At 50.3% G+C, this 20469-nt stretch overlaps 1 protein-coding gene across 2 annotated transcripts in view; it reads right to left on the minus strand.

The window, feature by feature from the left end:
• Nucleotides 1–20469, minus strand: part of TULP3 (TUB like protein 3) — a 522214-nt gene that overhangs the window by 189213 nt on the left and 312532 nt on the right. For both annotated transcript variants that reach the window (XM_086952811.1, XM_086952812.1), the window contains one exon: nt 13205–13317. In XM_086952811.1, the coding sequence (XP_086808937.1) occupies nt 13205–13317 (113 nt within the window). The remainder of the gene's footprint in view (nt 1–13204; nt 13318–20469) is intronic.

A 20469-nucleotide genomic window follows, 5' to 3' on the forward strand; every position in this document is an offset into this window, starting at 1 on the left:
AAAATGGATAAGGCGCAGAAGGAAACGGACGCGGATCCGGTGGCGACTAAACTGGACTCGGTGCTGGCAGCCATGGAACGCCTGGAAAGTTCCATCCAGTCCACCCGGACGTCCCTGGAGGCGAAAATAGACGGAGTCGCCATTGACCTAACGCACCTGAAGGAAGATCACAAGAAACTGGCTGAGCGCACCAAAACCCTGGAAACCACGGTGACGGGCATGGAACCTCGGGTCGCCCAGTCAGACAAGCAGATTAAAGATCTCCTCAACAGGGTGGAGTTCTTGGAGGACAGGGCAGAGGATGCAGAAGGGCGGGCGAGACGCAACAACGTCCGCATAGTGGGTTTGCCCGAAAAATGGGAAGGCAAGGATCCGACCACCCACGTAGAAGAATGGTTACGCACCCTGCTGCCGGAAGGCACCCTCTCACCGCACTTCGTGGTGGAACGGGCGCACAGAGTCCCGTCAAGGCCACTGCACACCGGCTCCAACCCGCGCCCATTCCTACTCCGTATCCTGAATTACAGGGACCGGGATGCTGTCCTGAGAGAGACTCGGAAACTGGGCACCATACAGGTCGAGAACGCGAATATAATGTTCTTCCCAGACTACACGATCCAGGTGCAACGCCAACGGCAATCATTCCTAATGGTGAAGCGGAGGCTACGCCAGCTGGGACTTACGTACTCCCTCCTCTTCCCAGCAAAACTCAGGGTGGTAGCGAACGAGAAAACGCACTTCTTTGACTCCTCGGAAGACGTGGAAGCCTGGCTGGACAATGGGACGGATAAAAACACTGGAAGGTCGGGACGCCCGGACAGGCCAAGGAGACGCAGGAGGTCTAAAAGGAGACGTGGAGCTAGGTCGCCCTCTCCAGCGGCCAGCAGCACCCAACACAGCGCGAGCCCACCAGAGGAGGAGGTGCGCAGGGAACAACAGGAAGCTCTGCGAATGGTCTCGGAGCTCAGCGGCTCCCCTTCACAACGCTCCCCGCCCGCCCACAGCCCCAGAGTATCGCCAAGCGACGACGAAGCGATCTATGGACTCCCGGACTCGCAGCTCTCGAATGGGCTGCCCGACATCACCCCACAGACATCGGACCTGTTTGGCTAATGGAGGAGTGCCATGCCACGGGGCCACCAGTGATGGAGGTAAAGACACAGCGAGGCCTGGTGGAGACGGACACAGAACACGCAGTAAGTTGAGACAATGTCATATTGGCAGTAACCTGTTACGGAGCAGCTGCCCGGTGGCACCCTTGCCACGAGGGCCGCTACATTGCGGGGTCCCTATGGGTGGGCGATAGTTAACGACTCCAGGCTCGGCCGGGGCAGACACCCCATGACTTTCTGGACATGTTACTAACCAGGCAGTGGGCCGGCCTGATGGCCGATTGGGCCTACACTACACACCCCCCTGGGAGGGCACTCACGCTTTCACGCTCAACGAACTCTCACTGGGCACTTGGACTGCGCGATGGGCAGCAACCCCCCAGCATGGACTGTTCGTACTTTTTGCAAAAAGTTTGGACGGCTGCACGTTTGGCAACCGACCCGATGGTATTCCCCCCAGTTAATGTTTACCCCCCCTTTCCCTACTGTGCAACGCTGCATACATGACCTACGGGGGTGCTCACTGGGATCTCCTGGGTGCTGCTCGGAAAAAACTGGGGATGCTCTGACGCTGGGTGGTGGAGGGCCCCTTGGGGAGGCGCTTGGTGTGGGGGGGAGAGTGGGTGTGACTGACTTGTTATATGCTGATGGCTGAAGTAGTACTGTGTACCTGGAATGTACGCGGAATACACACACCTGCACGCAGATACATGATTTACTCCTACTTAAAGAGACACAAGGTACAGATAGCGCTCCTCCAGGAGACACACCTAACAGCCCCTGAGGTACACACCCTGCGCAGGCGATGGCGCGGACAGATTTATGCAACTGGGTTCTCCTCTTACGCTAGGGGGGCACTGATATGGATCAGACCGAGGCTCCCGTTTGAGGTAGAGGACTCCCACATAGATAAGGAGGGGAGGTTTGTGGCAGTGAAGGGACGCCTAGACGGGAGACCGCTGGTGGTGGCGTCGCTCTATGCCCCTAACACGGACCAACAGGGCTTCCTCGAGACGGTCTCCGCGACACTGGCACATTGGCATGGGGTCCCCTGGGTACTGGGAGGGGATTATAATAGTGTACTGGATACCACACTGGACCGCTCATTCCCACCACTACCCAATGCGCCAGTAGTGGGCGCCATGAAAGCTCTTATAGCCTGGGCCTCACACTGGAACTTGCATGATGTGTGGCGCCACCGGAACCCCACGGCCAGGATATACTCGTACTACTCGGGAGCCCACACCCTACACACCCGATTGGACAGATTCATGCTCACGGATGATCTACTCCCGCTAGTGACGGACGCGCATTACATGGGTAGGACACACTCGGACCACAACCCACATATGTTAACCATCACTAGGGAGAGTGCCCGCCCCCCTGTCCCCACTTGGAGGTTGCAACCAGACCTCCTGCTAGACGCGCCCTTCCGGGATTCACTGTTTGCACATATAGTACATTACTTTGAGGACAACGCAGGCTCAGCCACCTCTCTGCAAATGGAATGGGAGGCGTTTAAGGTGGTCATTAGGGGGCAGTGTTTAGGTACACAGGGGAATCTCAAACGTCAGGTGGAGAGGGACCTACAGAGGGTGGAGGAGGAACTGAGTCGACATGAGCGGGACTCGACGGGAGGAAATATCGCTGGCCTTCGACATGCGCAGGCGACCCACGAACGGCTATTGGAGAGGCTCCGATGTCTGAATTTTGCGGCTCATGCGGCTCGCACACATGATAGGGGGGATAAGCCCGGAAAGTTGCTGTCGTGGCTCATCGCCAGTGAAGACCGAACGAAACCGGTCACAAAAGTGCTAGATGCGACTGGGACGCCCCTACACACACAGTCAGAGATTCATAGAGCATTTACTACACATTACGGAGCGCTGTATCGCTCTTGCCTGCCCACACCCGCCCCGGACACGGAGGAGTATCTCCGTCGGTTGGCGTTGCCGACACTCACCGACGCCCAACGAACTATCCTCGCGGCACCCGTCGCCCCTGAGGAGCTCCGGGAGACCATAGCAGCGCTCTCAAACGGCAAATCCCCTGGCCCCGACGGACTCCCAGCGGAGTTTTATAAAGCCTACCAGGACCTCCTGATTCCTGAACTCGTTAAATTATATGAGACGGCTCTAGAAGATTCCTCCCTGCCCCCTTCTCTGAGCGAAGCCACACTGATCTCCCTCTTGAAACCGGGTAAGGAGGGGACGTTTATGGGCTCATACAGGCCACTCGCCCTCCTAAACACAGACTATAAAATACTAGCCTCCACTCTAGCGAGGAGACTGGCCCAACATACACCCCTCCTGGTCCACCCTGACCAGAACGGGTTCGTACCCACACGCAGCACATCGCTCAATATCCGCCGGTTATTCAGGGTGCAGGAGTACGCGAGAGACCCTTGGCCACGATCGGGTTGCATAGTATTAGACCTGGAAAAGGCATTTGATTCAGTAGAGTGGCCGTATCTTAGAACGGTTATGCAAAAATTTGGGCTGGGAGACGACTATCTGGAAATGGTGGGACTCCTATACCAGACGCCCACCGTCCGGGTCCGGATAGGGAGCCTGATTTCGGATGCTATACAGGTGAGGCGGGGCACGCGACAAGGCTGCCCGTTATCGCCCCTACTCTTCTCATTGGCCATGGAACCGCTGGCGGAGATACTGAGGATGCAGGGCGCCCAGTGGGGCATCCCATTGATAGACGGGGTGCACGCGGTTTCCTTGTATGCCGATGATTTACTCCTCTACGTCAGGGACCTGACGCGGATACCCCCGGAACTCACCAGCGCCCTCAGCGAATTCGCGACGCACTCAGGTCTAAGGGTCAACTGGGGTAAGTCTGGGGTTTTCCCCTTTCACCCAGATATGCAAGAGTGCGTAGTACGGCTAGGGGACACGACGTTGACGTGGTATGCCGGCACCTTTAAGTACCTGGGCATACACATTTACAGGAACGCGGCGGATATACTGGATGGCAACCTGGTTCGAGCCATAAACTCCTTGCGGGCACAAATCCGATTCTGGGGCACGCTCCCGCTTAATGTCCCGGCCAGGATCACCCTGTCCAAAATGATAGTCTTGCCCAGACTTCTGTACTACTATTCGAACCTGCTGGTCTATGTCCCAGCCCGGGTCTTCAAAGACCTGGAGGCCTTAACGCGAACCCTCATTTGGAATGCGGGGAGGCCGAGGGTGGCCCTGAAGAAATTATATGCCCCAACGGCCTCGGGGGGACTAGCGGTCCCGAACCACGAGCATTACTACCTCGCCGCACAGCTTCAATGGGTGGTAGCATGGCTCGCGGGCAGAAACTTAAACGACACAGCCTCAGCAACCCCAGCACTGACCCATGCGGAGGCTCTCGCACTGTTCCACCCCCTCAGAGGCGTGTCACGTGAGACGCAACTACATGTAGCGGTGGCACTGAGATGCTACAAGCGTGCACTGATATTAACCAGGGAAACTACACCCTACGCCCCAGCATTACCACTGGAGGGACTACCCAGACCGGGAGGAGTGGTGACGGCAGCGCGCCTGCAAGACTGGGCACAGGTGGGACTTGAAACGATGGCGGACCTATATGACGATGGGGCCCTGGTGCAGTTCGAGGGGCTAGTGGAGAATCCTGGACTGCCAGCGGGTCAATTCCTGACGCATGCATCAATGATACGGGTCCTAACGGAACACTGGGGAGACATGTCAGCGGAACCTGAGACTCACCTCCTAATACAGTACCTGCACGTAATGGGGGCGGGCACGCACGTCGTACACTGGCTAACGCAAGCGCTGAGGTCCCACACTACATGCTCCCTGCAGTCGCTCAGGGACAGGTGGACCACTGACAGGGGGGAGGACTGGTCGGATAAGGAATGGGAAAGGATTTTAGAGGGACCACAACATATTCCCCGCAATTCGAGATTCAGAATCATACAGTTCTACATAACACACAGGGCATATCTGTCCCCGGACAAGATTAATCGCTACTTTGGCCTGGACACGTCCAAATGCCCACGTTGCGCGCTACTGAACGCGGATCTCCTACACATGCTGTGGGCATGTCCCAAGCTACAGACGTATTGGCACGATGTCACCACGCTGTTGGCGAAAGGGACGGGGCCAAGCGCTCGACACGACTGGGACACTTGTGTATTGGGCCTCCTCACCAGGACGAAACACAACAAACCGCACATGAGGTTCTGGGATTTAGGGCTGATAACCGCCAAAAGACACATAACCCGCCACTGGAAAGCCGCAGCACCACCGCTGACAAAACATTGGAGTGCCTCCCTCACCTACTGGGCGACCGCAGAGGGCACGGTACTAAGCAGGGAGGAGACGGCGGGGCGGAGGGCCATACCGATAGCCCAGATGTGGGAGGGTTTCCTTCGAGCTTTCGCCAGGGCCTGCCATGATAAAGGGGTGATGTAGAGGGAGAGTAGTGAGAAAGGGGAGAAACGAAGGCCGCGCGCAGATGAACAAGAAACGCCATCCCCGTGATCCACCGCCCTCCCCCCCCCTCCGCCCCCCCCCACACTCGCCCCCCCCACCCCCCCTGGTTCCCCCCCCCCGCTTCCCCGCCCGCTCCACCCCTTACACCCCCCCCCCCCCCACCCCCTCACCTGTCAGCAGGGGCTACACACACAGGCGACTCCGCTAATGCACTCCCACCCCGGGATTCAGAGTTATCACGCACCATTTGTAATACCTTCCTGTGAGCACCACGGGGCAGCACCCTATGAGGCTACTCCGCCCGCAACCGACGAGACAGGGCCCACACTGCAGCACCCCCCCCCCAAGCTTAGGTTCGTTGCACCCACACTTTCTTTCCTGTTCTTCCCTAGTTCGGAATAGCGACACCCACGGCAGAGGTCGCCCCCCAGTTGACCGCACCAGACCTGCCTTTCCTACTCGCACCCTCACTACTAGCATACAGAGACTACACACAGGAGTGCAGCACATAGGCAAGCCACTGCCGAGACCTTCCACCCCACGGTGCCGACATCCTGACCAATCTAGTCGTCCACAGCACTCGTACATGCCGCCCGGAGTCGGGCCTGGATGGCTATTCGTACTGTAGGGAGTCACCACACTTCACTACCGACCAAAAGGCTGCGAACACCGGGGGGACGGCTGGTCACCAGGCTACCCATCTGGGCGGGCGAGATTGGATGTCCTGGTGGGAACGGCACTGCGGGTCACACCGAGACAGGACAATGGAATGAATGGTCTGACGCATGCAGTGCCCACCCATGAGGCGATAAGTGGTGATTTTTATATATATGTGCAATTATTGGACCTTCAACCATCGACTGTATTTGCTTTGATACTGTACGAACCACTCCGATTGTTGTTTCCCCTTTGAATTATGCACATAACGAACTGTACTTGTATACCAAGAGTTTCAATAAAACAGATTTAAAAAAAAAAAATGAATGTATAATGGACAAATGTAGTGCAGGCCATCCATGCATCTCCATGTCTCTTACTCCCCACTTCCTTTCCCTCCACATGGCCCTCCTCCCACATGCACATGATAATACATATAGTGTAATAATATAGTGGTACAATGCAATAGAATACTACTATGCAGATGACAGGAAAATCTTACTAATACTTGAAAATCTATCAGACAATGCCTACCAAGGATCAATCACTGGATACTACTGAACTACTTCAAATTCAACAACTCAAACACTGAATTGCTAAAATGGTAAATTAACCAACTTTTATCCTACAAACACCTGGTCCCAAGAATTAGGGGCACCAGCATCCCACTAAAGGCCAGTTATGAATTTGAGGTTGCATGTGGACCACAAGTAAATCAAGGTTGCAAAACACAGTTTCTACAGGACGAAATTTCTGTGTAGAATGTTCCACCACCTTGGCTTCTCTCCAACAGTTGAAGTGACCATCGCCTTGGGGCTCTCCTACCTAGACAATGCGAACAGAACCATGGCTGCAGCTCCTCTCAATGCTTCACAAATTACATAGGAATCAGAATAGAAGCCAGAACCTCAAATTTTCCATTAAGAATCACATTAGACCAGTCAACATAGCCTTAAACTGGCTGACTTTAGCTAGATGCATCTCCTTCAAGCAAGGTGGATCTGGCAGTTGTGGAGGTCAGCATCGGTGGAGCCTATGACTTCCCCAACATCATCCGGTATTGAACCTCGTACCTTCTCTGCACACGCTTTAGTCCCCGTTCATCACTGTAGGGATGTAGACTCTTTCCTGTCACTAGCAGCAGAACCCAGATATCCCTCCTTCTTTCTTTGTTTCTTGAGCCCTGCTGTTGATTGAATATTTTCTAGGACTAGTCTGAATAAGTAAAATGAAGGAAGATTTGTGGTAACCTCGCTTTAACTAATCTCCCAGACACCCTGATGCAGCTACTCATAGTTAAAAGTGGGCTGCAACTCTTAGTCCTCTTTAAATGGAGCTGGGAAAGCCACAACGCTCCAGCCGGGTATGAGTCTACCCGGGCCTATGACCCTCCTGAGCACTTGATGTAAAGTTGATCTTTAATGTGGTATCCAAACAAAATTTAAAATTGGACCAATGGGTCTATGCCAGCCAGGCCTTTGACTACTAACATGCAGCCAAGTAGAATGCATGATTTTCACTTCAGCTCCTCACTGCAACATCAAAGGCCACTTCTGATGGAGGTTCAGAGAACGTCATAGGTTGGATTGTGCTTGTTGGCATAAGCATGCTTCTGTGTGCTAAAAGAGCTTTCCAGTGCATGTTTACTCCATGATGGTTTTGTACAGCATTCAAGTTAGCCGAGCTCCTCCCTGCCACACAAGATGAGTGGCATTGAGGGTTATTTACTCTCCCCTACTTGTGTCCTTTCCAAGAACTTCCACATTCGGTGGTATCTTGTGCCCTTCCCGGATCTGCTGTGAGTAGCTGAACCAGTCCCTGACAAAATTGTCTTTGATTGTCCAAGAGATCTTGATATCAAACCACTTATGGGATTTTTTTTAGGTCTCGCCTGTCGATGCGCATGCGCATCGAGCTTGCGAGTCTATGGTGGCTTATCCACTCTTTATCCCCAACTTGCAAGGAATCGTGGCGATTCCTTGCAGTGCACGAGAAATTTAAGCTCAATGCGCATGCGCATTGAGCTTAAATGCGCGTGCACATGCCCCCAGCCGCCTGCCTTGCCTACTCTCCCAGCTGGTGCCGCTCCACCCCCTGCGGCATCAAAGGCTTTCACGGCCGGCCGGCCATGCTTTCAGTTTCACGACCGGCCGGCCGTGTGAAGCCCGCTCTCCCTGCTCCGCCCCCTGCTCCGGCCGAGACGCATTTCTCCTCCCTCCTCCAGTTAAAGGAGCCTAACCCCAAACCAATCATGCATCGTGGTCGCACCATAATCTGCATTTGTTTTATTTTACCTATAAAATGTAAACCATTAACGAGTCTGAGCATTCTTACAATTAAACGCTCTGATGTGTTCACATCCCCTGCTAAAGCCCTTGGACTCGCTCTTCCTATGGGCTACTTCAAACATGACTCGTTATTTTGCCTTACTTGGTTGCAGTGTTACTAAAGCCATCGAATGCAGCCCAATCTGTAGACTAGTGTAAAAGCATGCACCGTGATGTTGAAAAAAGCGATGTCCTGGCGAATGCTTTCCAGTGCCTTATTTATTTCCGTTGTGTTTTCTCTTTGTCCTGAACTTTGACCCGCCTCCTTGCCTGGAGGCTCAGAAAAGAGACAGCGCGCGGGAGCCTCTGTCAGGCACGCAGCATGTCGCGCACGGTTGAGTTCACCGTGAGAGCGCCTACCCCCCTCGCCTCACCACTCGGTTCTTAAGGTTTGTTGTCCAAATGCGGCAATGCCCGGGGCTGGGACCAATTACCATCTGCTGTTGTCATTAACATTAATACCAAGATACAGTTGCACATTTGTGATTGAATTGACGGGAAAATATGACAGGATATTGTGGTATTCCAGTCTCTTAATTTAACGTTCGTTTTCATTGTGTAACGTAGCTTGGACCTAACCATGACGCGTTTCTTCTAGCATGTTCCCAAATCATGTCTCTTTGTTGCTTTAGGTGCGGTACGCTAATGAGAAATGATGATCGTTGTCTGAGAGAAAGCAATTGTTAAATTGTTGTAGACTCTAATGGCTTACAGCTGGGTATGTTTTCGAATTTGTTCTCGCTAGCCCAGGCTCATTTTTAGCCACCGTTACCAATCACAGTCAGACGGATGTGTTCTCTTTGTGCAGCCCAGTTACATACACAACAATAAATAATAGAAGGGTGTTGTTTTACATACATTCAGATCTGTGGCGCTGCAGCTGTGTAATTCGGTGTTTGCGCAAGAGCACCCACCCTCAACCCCTCACCCTCACTCACCCTCAACCCCTCACCCTCACTCACCCTCCACCCCTCACCCCCTCACCCTCAACCCCTCACCCTCAACCCCTCACCCTCATTCACCCTCACCCTCACTCACCCTCAACCCCTCACCCTCACCCACCCTCAACCCCTCAAACTCACCCTCACTCACCCTCAACCCCTCACCCACCCTCACCCTCACTCACCCTGACCATCACTCACCCTCAACCCCTCACTCACCCTCACCCTCACTCACCCTCAACCCCTCACTCACCCTCACCCTCACTCACCCTCACTCACCCTCACTCTCACTCACCCTCAACCCCTCACCCTCACTCACCCTCACCCTCACTCACCCTCAACCCCTCACCCTCAAACCCTCACTCACCCTCACTCTCACTCATCCTCACTCACCCTCAACCCCTCACCCACCCTCACCCTCACTCACCCTCAACCCCTCACCCTCACTCACTCACCCTCAACCCCTCACTCACCCTCACTCTCACTCACCCTCACTCAGCCTCAACTACTCCCCCTCAGCCTCACTCACCCAAAACCCCTCACCCTCACTCACCCTCACTCACCCTCAACACCTCACTCACCCTCACCCTCACTCACCCTCACTCACCCTCACCCTCACTCACCCTCACTCACCCTCAACACCTCAACCTCAACCCCTCACCCTCACTCACCCTCACTCACCCTCACTCTCACTCACCCTCAACCCCTCACCCTCACTCACCCTCACTCACCCTCACCCTCACACAGTGCAATAGTTCTCAGACCATTTCAGTTAGAGCTTTTAGAAATGTTTATGGCTTTTTTTATTTGTAATACTTTAGCATTGGCTACAGGAAACAAAAATGCTAAACATTTACAAAAAAACCCATAAACAATTCTAAAAGCACTAACTCTAATGGTGCGAGACCTATTGCATTTCCAATGCTTGTTTTATTTTGTTGCTGACTGGTCGTTCCAAGCAGCTGCGACTCTCTCCTCATTAGTCTGGGCTATACGCTGCGGGTCCCTCTAGGATGAATGTGGTCCCCATTGCTATGCAACCTTTGTGGCTCCATTGGCTGTGTTCATCCAGCCGCATGGGTTCAACATTTGTATCTATACTGATGTCACCCGGGTCATACTAAAGATCTCAGACACTCTTAAAGACAGGTCCTAGTCTCCTATTGGTTCTAGATTTTAGAGCTAGTGTGATTAGATAGTGTTGGAGCTAGGGTTCCCATTGGCTGAAGGGTCACCTGATTACTAGGGCTATAAAAGGCCAGCCCGGGTGTCGAGGACAAGGGCAGTTGCCTGTTTGAGCCTGTTCGAGGCTGACAGGGCCAGAAATGCTGCCCAATATACTTACCTCCTTTATGTATCTATGTGGAGAAGTGTGGCTCACGGTGTAGAGCAGGCAGACCCGGAAGCTGAGGTCAGACCCGGGACCAGGGTTCAATTCCCGACGCGGCAGGGTCTTGAGCTCAAATGTCCACGGACTCGATAATTCTCACTTCGGTGCCTGCTCTAATCATGGGTTCTCACTCTGCAACTCTGGGCATTAAGCTTGCTTAATCTCCACAAAGGCCCCCCTGCGGCGGGATGCCTGGCTTTCACCTTGGGGATGCCCTGTAGGGGCTATCTCACAGGGAAAAGCCAGGACGGGTTCCCAAGGCAAGCGCCGGGAAACCTCCGGGTAGCTGTGCGCTCAATAAATGCAATAATAATAATAATAATAATAATATACTTTCAATGTACTTATGGATCTAAATATTTGTCACTTTCTTCTAATTTAGCATTTCCAATGCATTACCCTATTTCTCAGCCTTTCCTTCGCTCAATAGATCTTCTAGCCCAACCTTCTGACTCATCTCAAACTCTTTCTACTACTCTTTCCAATGCACTACCCTATCTCTCATCCTATACCTCAATCAATATATCCTCTACATCCACTCTCATTTATCCCAAACCCCATACCACTACTATGATCCCCAAAAGAACCCTTTCTAGACTCTCCTACCTTACCCCTCCTTGCATCATCTAACACCTCTTTTACTATACCGATCCCCTAAAACAAACCTTTCTAAAGTCTTCCCTCTTTTTGAACCCTCCCCAACCCTTCTCAATCCAAATAACTGACTAACTCACTAAAATTACTTTCATGTGTCACCATTCTAATTCAAAACTAATGCTGATGGGTTCCAGAGTAGCGTGCTACTTGCGCTTCAAAACCCCATCAGGGGTAGCAAGCGCTATATAAATACAAACCTCTTTCCCTCTTCTATCCCGCCACCTACCCTTCTCTACCCAAATAACTGAATAACATATCTCCTACTCAAATTACTTCACATTTCACCATATTAATTCACCACTAATCCTTTATGGGCTTCCTGAATAGTGTGCGTCAACACCCCATCAGGGGTAACAAGCGCTATATAAATACAAACCTTTTTCCTCCTCTATCCTTCTGCTGTCATTCCAAATCCAAATAACTGACTAACCTATCCACCACTTAAAATGTACTTGCATGTTTCATCACACTAATTCAATACTAATCCTCTAAGGGTCCCGGAGTAGCGTGCTACTCGCCGAAAAATCGCTTTGACGCCTCGTCCGGGGTAGTAAGCGCTATATAAATGCAATTACAATACAATGCAATACAATGTGACCACTTTCCCTTTAACAAAAACTCTGTAACTACTGCCAAGCAATAGCAGTCATGTTCATACTGGCCCATGCGAGAGGGCTCTCAGAAACCAGGTATAAAAGGGAGCACATAGTGTACCCGCCACAGGAAACGAAGAGCTATAAAAATTGCACAATGGAATACAAATTAGTCCCTAAACTATGAAAGATTATATCATAAAATAAGTCCATACATTGCGTTATCTTCCACTACAAAAGTTAAGAAATATTCTGTAGTGCACACTATATACAAAGGATGTACTTGCCTGAGGTCCTTCACACTGGAGGTACTCCAATTATATGCCAGCAAAGCCAGATGACATTTAAGACTAACTCCATTTTATGGTGCAGAACTGACTATTACAATTTCAGTCGACTCTGTAAGCTGTTGTACTGTTATTCTTCCCATTCCAGATGTTAGGGTAAAAGGCATAAAATCAAGTCAGAACAATAATTTGACTATCCTGTGGCACAGCCGATTCAAAAAAGCAGTTGATAGTGATAAAAAATGAAGTATAAACAGAAAATTGAATGCAAAGTAAAAAATGCCAGCGAATACAAAAATAATCTTTGCATAGGTTTGTAAAAACCTCTGCACAATAGCAAAAATACAACCATAACACTTCCACACATTCAGTGAAAGCAAAGCATTAAAAAAAAGGCAAGGAACATTACAGCTAGAAATGTCTAATGAACGTATTGTGAAAGTAGAAACAAAAAACCTGAAGAAGCCTTACTAAGAGCTTTCTTTTACATTTATGAAACTAGCAAATATTTCGAAAGGGACTAATCAGTGAACAGCAGTGTAAAAGCTTGGGATGAGAGAAACTCCCCAGGATAGTAAAGGCCTCAATGTTTATTTATATTAGACTGTCCTTTTGCAACTCAGCTACAAAGGACTGTTGTGGGGATGTGCTCTGTTAGTAGAGATTTGACATGATGCTAAGTGGAAGACAAAACAATACATATAAATGATTTTGCAAGCCAGTGTTCCAAGTCAACTTTATTTCATCACCCGAAGTTGCTAAACAGTAGCTTAGGATGCTGACCTCAATTTGCCGATGAAACTTTCAGCCTCACGTGATAAATCTGTTGGATCAACAGAGATTAGATAGTTGGAGGTTTTGCTCTTCTTACGCTTCCTTCCAGCAAGCAAGAATGTCTGAAAAACACAACACCTCATTTACTACAAGTACCTGGAATGCTGTGAACATAAAACTGTGTGGCCTCAAACATTATTTGCCACATTCCCCCCAATCGTCCATTTATTTAACAAGTCAGTCTGTTTTTAGGATTTCATGATTTGCTCAAACTCAAGGCTCAAAAACTTTCCGATAGCAATGATTCTTTAGAGTTAATATCTTCATTATAATTATTGCAGAGCTATAGATCTAGGGGAGAAATTTGGCGTGCAGCTAATCCCACCATTCAAGGCCCAACAAGCAGAATCTGTGAAAGGAAAACCTTAAAATGGAGTCCCCTTTTATAGATTAAAAATATTTTTGATAAATGTGTAACATAAAGACAAAGAACAAGTTACTTTCCTTCAGTAACGCGCTTTTTCCTTCAGAAACGCGCTTTCTGGTAGATACTCTACCGAACTGCATATTTTTGACGTAACAGCCCAAACTGCCAAACCGAATCTGGATATTTTTCTGAGCATTGCTCCCACACACCAACAAGTGAGGTCATGCAGCTTTTTACCACTCCAGAAGTGACACCAGAGCCATGTAAATGTGCCACCCCAGCAGGCTGACATCTTTACTGTCTGAGCCATCAGACGAGGAGCTTACAAACTGATCAGATGTGACAGTGTGCAGATCTCTAAAGTGGGATCCTTTTATGGAAGATGAAATGAGTTGATTCCACAGAACGGACTGAGTGAGGAATCTGCAGTTAGATAGAATATCCACCAGAAAAAGCGCTACTTAAGATATGTAACTTATTCCTATGATGGATACTTCTAACCGCAGAATTATCACCTGGTAAATACATACCGCAGCAGTACCTCCCACAGAGGTGGGTCTGTGGTACGCCTTAATCCAGAAAGTCCTGCATTACCAAAACAAGCAAAGTGCCCTTTCTGCCGGATCTGGCTATCAAGATAGTAGTGCTTAATGAAAGTAAGGTCCCCGGTCAACGACCAACCTGCTACCAAGCCACACCTGGCCTCACCCATGGACCCTTCTCCTGCAATTCCTGCAAGTTTGCCTGCATCAGGACCCTCACCAAACTCACCAACATCAAACAGACTCCTGACACCAACCAACTGAAATGTATCCTTCTCAACACCCGCTCAGTCCACAGTCACGCCACTCAACTTTGGGATTTACTCGACACTACTTCACCGGACGTCGCCTTACTCACAGAAACCTGGATGAAAGCCTCTTCAACACCCGACATCGCCATAGCCATCCCTGACGGTTACAAGATTATTCGTAAGGACCGCACCAACCAAATAGGAGGAGGCATTGCCATTGTTCATAAGAACACCATTCGCATATCGACCAGTTCCGACGACAACCTCGCATCCGCCGAACACCTCCACTTCCAGATTCACATCGACCCCAAGACCACACTCAGAGGAACCCTCATCTACAGACCACCAGGTCCCCGCACACAATTCAGTGAAGACATCACAGACTTCATCAGCCCACACGCCCTCCCCTCCGAGGACTACATTCTACTTGGCGACCTCAACTTCCACCTGGAAAAGAACAACGACAACAACAGTACCACCCTATTGGACAACCTCGCAAATCTTGGACTCAAACAACTTGTCAACACCCCCACCCACTGTGCAGGACACACGCTCGACCCAATCTTTACATCCAGCAAATACATCTCCTTCAACCACGCCACAGCTCTCCATTGGACAGACCACAGCTGTGTGCACTTCAACTACAAAAAGACTATGTCCCACAACCACCCTCAACAAATCCCCCGCAGAAACTGGAACAAAATCACCACTAACCAGCTTTTCACATCGCTCCATCAATACCCTCATACCTATTCTTCAGACCCAAACCAAGCAGCTACCAACCTTGCACAATGGATCACCCGCAGCGCTGACGAATTAGCACCACTGAAAAGCAACCCTACCAAATTAAACATCAAGAAAGCCCCCTGGTTCAACGATGAACTTAAAAAATCCAAGAAGACTTGCCGCACCCTCGAGAAAACCTGGAAAAGAAACCCATCCACCGAAAACCTAGCCACTTTCAAAAACGCCACCCGTAAACACCATCAACTAATACGCTCCACTAAGAAAACAGCATTCAAAGATCGAATCGACAAAAACGCCCACAGCAGTAAGGAACTGTTCAACATAGTAAAAGAATTCACCAACCCTTCAGCCGGCACCAATGACATCACTGCCTCCCAGTACCTCTGTGACTCCCTAGCTTCATTCTTCCACAAGAAAATCGCCGACATACACAACAGCTTCACAATACAGCCGGGTGACAAGTCCACCCCACCCACCTCAGAACCTAATCCCCCTCCTAACAACCTTTGTACCTGGAAACCAGTCACCACTGAAGACACCATCCGCCTGATGAACTCCATCCACTCAGGATCGCCAACCGACCTATGTCCCCACCACATCTTGAACAAAGCAGACTCCATCATCGCTCACCGCCTTCGCGACATCATCAATAGTTCCTTCAACTCCGCTACCTTCCCGGAAAGCTGGAAACTCGCCGAACTCAGCGCCCTCTTGAAGAAACCCACAGCAGACCCAACTGAACTTAAAAACTACCGACCTATCTCGCTCCTCCCATTCCCTGCCAAAGTCATCGAGAAAGCTGTCAACAGTCAACTCGCCGCCTTCCTCAAATCCAACAAATCCCTCGACATATCACAATCCAGATTCCGTGCCAAACACAGCACCGAGACCGCCCTCATCGCAGCAACAGACGACATCCGCAAACTATTAGACAATGGAGAAACAGTCGCCCTCATCCTACTTGACCTCTCCGCAGCTTTCGACACAGTCTGTCATAGCACCCTTATACACCGCCTCAGAAACATCGGAATTCAAGGAAAAGCACTGGACTGGATCATATCATTCCTCGCCGGAAGAACCCAGCGAGTCCGCCTCCCCCTTTTAGATCAGAGGCCACCGAAGTCATTTGCGGCGTACCACAAGGATCTTCACTCAGTCCCACACTCTTCAACGTATACATGAGCCCCCTCGCATCCATCGTTCGCAAACACAACCTCAACATCATCTCCTACGCAGACGACACCCAGCTGATCCTCTCCCTCACCAAAGACTCAGACACCGCCAAATCCAATCTACAAGAAGGAATGAAAGAAGTGGCCGAATGGATGAGGAACAGTTGCCTTAAACTGAACTCGGACAAAACGGAAGTCCTAATATTAGGATCATCCCCCTCCGCTTGGGATGACTCATGGTGGCCACCGGCTCTGGGAAACGCCCTCAAACCTACGGACCACGCACGTAATCTGGGTTTCATCCTAGACTCCTCCCTATCGATGACCAGACAAGTCAACGCAGTCTCCTCCTCATGCTTCAACATCCTACGTATGCTCAGAAAGATCTTCCGATGGATCCCCACCGAAACAAGAAAAACAGTCACTCACGCACTGGTCACTAGCAGACTAGATTACGGAAACACCCTTTATGCCGGAACCACCACCAAGCTACAGAAAAAGCTCCAACGTATCCAAAATGCCTCAGCCAGACTCATTCTAGACGTCCCCCACAGAGCTCACATCTCCAATCATCTAAAAGACCTCCACTGGCTCCCCGTCAGCAAAAGAATAACGTTCCGTCTCCTCACCCACAAAGCACTATACGATCTAGGACCCGAATGCCTCAACACACGCCTCTCATTCTACACCCCCACCCGCAATCTCCGTTCGTCCAACCAAGCCCTCGCCGCAATACCACGCATCCACAGATCCTCCATGGGGGGGGAAGATCCTTCTCCTATCTTGCTGCCAAAACCTGGTACTCTCTCCCCACCCACCTCCGACTTACTCCAAACCACCTCTCCTTCAGAAAACAACTCAAAACCTGGCTATTTGATAAGTAACTCCCCACCTCCCTCAAGCGCCTTGAGACCCTATGGGTGTGTAGTGCGCTATATAAATGCCAAACTTGAAACTTGTAGTAGCCTTGCCTCTGGCTGAATGAGCCCTTTGCCCCTCCGGGGTCTGCTTATTGGCCAATGCCTTGCAGATTTTTATACAGAGGACTTTTCACCTTCATATGGGCCTTTGCTAGACTACCCTTCCCTTCTTCACCCCAGCAAACCGCACAAAGAGCTTATTGTCCAATCAATGGTCCTTGGTGAGATGAAGGAAAAAACTCAAAACTCTCTTGGGGTCCAAGTGATGGAGTTCCTCCTTGTCCTTCAGGGCGAGAGGCAGAGCACAGAATGTCAGAAGAGTGATCGATTGTCTAACATGAAAAGGTGTCAAAATCTTCAACAGGAATATCACTATGGTCTGTAACACTAGTTTGTCCAGGAAAAAGGTGGTGTATGAACGTATGGAACTTGTAGCTCATTCACGCTGCGGTTATCGTGCTCAAGAAGGCTGTTTTCAGTAGGCATTAAGGACAGCTATGTGTCGGCTCAAAAAGGGTACATACATAAAGAAAAGTGATAACCAAGTTAAGGTTCGACTATGTAATTACAATAAGCCTGTGTGGAAACATGGGTACCAGACCTCTAAGAAAATGCATCACTACAAATAAGGACAGTCTGTAAAACGGCTCAAAGGCCCATCAAGCAACCTGTAACAGTGTCCAAAGCACATCTTTGCAGTGCTAAAAATCGTTTAATGGGTCTGTTTGGTCGGGATTACACCAGGCCACAAACTTATCCCAGCATCCAGCACAAGCGCATGGTCGCTAAAATGACATCCACTACTTCAGGAGGGTGTTTGAAAGAAGTCCACAATCAGCACTGAATCGCCACTCATAAAGATGTAGACTGTGCAGGTCCAGGAGCAGTACCCTGCCTTGCTCATGTGACAGAAGACCCTCCAGAAGCGGCAGCTTGATTGGAGGACAGATGCGGATCCTAAGAAGTCCACATACCACACTCTCCTGACCCAATTCGGAGCCACTAGGATTACTTAAGCCTGGTTGTTCCTGATCTTCAGAAATCAGGGCAGAAAAGGTACCAGTGGGAAAGCATATAAGAGTCCCATGCCCCACTCTAGGCGCACTGCGTCTCAGAGAGACAGCCTTCTTGGTAAGTCCAATACTCAGAAGTGCTGGCACTGCGCATTTGCATCAATGGCAAATAGATCAAGCCAGGGCTCTCCAAATTGTTCGAGGCGGAGCGGTCATTTATGATCTGCTAGGCGTAGCCGACATAGTTTGATAGCCCTGGCTTGTGGAGAAGTGTGGCTCAATGGTTAGAGCAGGCAGACCTCGATGCAGAGCTCTGGCCAGGGACCAGGGTTCGATTCCTGCCCTGGCGGGTCTCGGGCTCATTAATTCCCCTGACCGGATATTCTCGCCTCAGTGCCTATTCTGATCATGGGTCCCACGCTGCAACTCTGGGCAATAGCTTGCTTAGTCTCCACAACGGCCCCCACAACGCGAGGGATGCCTGGTCTGCACCATGGGGGTGCCCAGGAGTGGACACTTCACAGGGAAAGCCAGGAAGGGTTCCCTTGCGGTATTCGTACAAGTGCCGGGAAACCCACTGCGGGTAGCTGTGCGCTATACAAGTACAAAAACCAACAAACATCCCACCAGGTGGTTCACCACAAGAGAGATGTTCTGCTGACTGAGCCAGTTCCAGAGACAGAGAGGTGCTGCCCGTGAGAATCTGGACCCACCTGCGTTTTAAAGACGGTAGGAAGGCCCACAATGGCAAGTGTGTGGCCTGTAACTCAAAAAGGTTGAAGTGGAGGCAAGTCTCTGCCAGAAACTACGCTTCTCAGATCTTCACTCTCCCAGATGATCTCAACAATCCAACATCAATACATATGTCACCACTGTCAGCTCTGGGTGGGGTTGGAAAGGGGTCTGCCACTGGTCCAATTGTGGTAGAGGAGTCACCAGTGTAGATATATTGCATTCTGCCCATGAACATAAAAATATGACAGTGAATTCTATGTAGTCGATAAGCAGGAGTCCAAGAAGTTTCAGAATCACTCTCACTGAGAATGAAACATCAGGGCCACAGCCTGAAATTGTTGAAGAGGAGGGGAAGTTTGAAACTGCACTGTATCTAGGATGGCTCAGATTAATTGAAACATCAGCCAAGGAGTACCCCCAAAGATGTTAAGAGATCTGCTGTCATCTGGATGTGGTCTACATCTGACTGTGGTGAGCTTGCCTTCAAAAGCCAGTTGTCGAGGCAGGGCAGGGGAAGACTGGTACTCCCAACCTCCAAAGATGTACTGCAACCACGACCATCACTTTCATGAATCCCGGAGGGGTACTGGTGAGGCCAATGAGGAGCCATCTGAACTGAAAATGCTCAGGCCTACCTTGGTAAAGCCTTTGGGACTGCAGGAGGGACATGTGAAAAAAAGAGTCCTAAATGTCCATAACTATTATCCAGTATTCTGGATCCAGAGTAGATAGCACTTGAAAATATGGGAGCAACTTGAATTTGTCCTTTAAATTCAGAGGACAAAAATCTGAAGTGGGACGAAGGCTTCTGGCCGTCTTTGGCACAAACAAATAGTGGGAGTAACAGCCAGTCCCTCCCTATGGCGCCGGTATATCAAAATGTCCTGAACTCTTGACATAAAAGGAACAAATGGTCCTCTGACAGCCGTTCTGAAGAATGTGTACTTAGCAGCAGATCCAAAAGGAATGGCCATATTGTATCCTTCCTGGACTATTTGACGCACCCGTCTGCCGGATGTGATGCTCTGCCAGTCATGGAGGAAACACCTTATCAAACAGGTCAGCATGTGCTGCTGTGAGCAATCTAGAGCAGCTTAGTGGCCATCGTTGGAGAGGGTGGGGGAAGGGATGGAGAAGGGGGTTGAGCAGTTTTGCTCCTGAGAGCCTGGTCTTTATAGGCAGGATCTAGAATCCCAGCCTCAAATTTATTTAAGGTTTTTATAGAGCGCGTAGTCACCCAAGAGTATCCCAGCGCTATACCTCGTAATCCAGAGGGGAGAGAGAGCAGAAAAGTTAGGGGGGTTATGGGAAGAGGAGAGTTTTGAGGGATTTTCTAAAGCGGAGGAGGTTCCGCTCAGTTCTAAGTTTCAGAGGAAGCGCGTTCCATAACTTTGCTGTGTGAACCGAGAATCGGCGACCTCCTGAGCGGGCTTTCTTCACTCTGGGAATCACGATGAGGTTTCCGTG

The sequence above is a fragment of the Lissotriton vulgaris genome, chromosome 1_2 (assembly GCF_964263255.1).
Source record: "Lissotriton vulgaris chromosome 1_2, aLisVul1.2, whole genome shotgun sequence".
Classification (NCBI taxonomy): Eukaryota; Metazoa; Chordata; class Amphibia; order Caudata; family Salamandridae; genus Lissotriton; species Lissotriton vulgaris.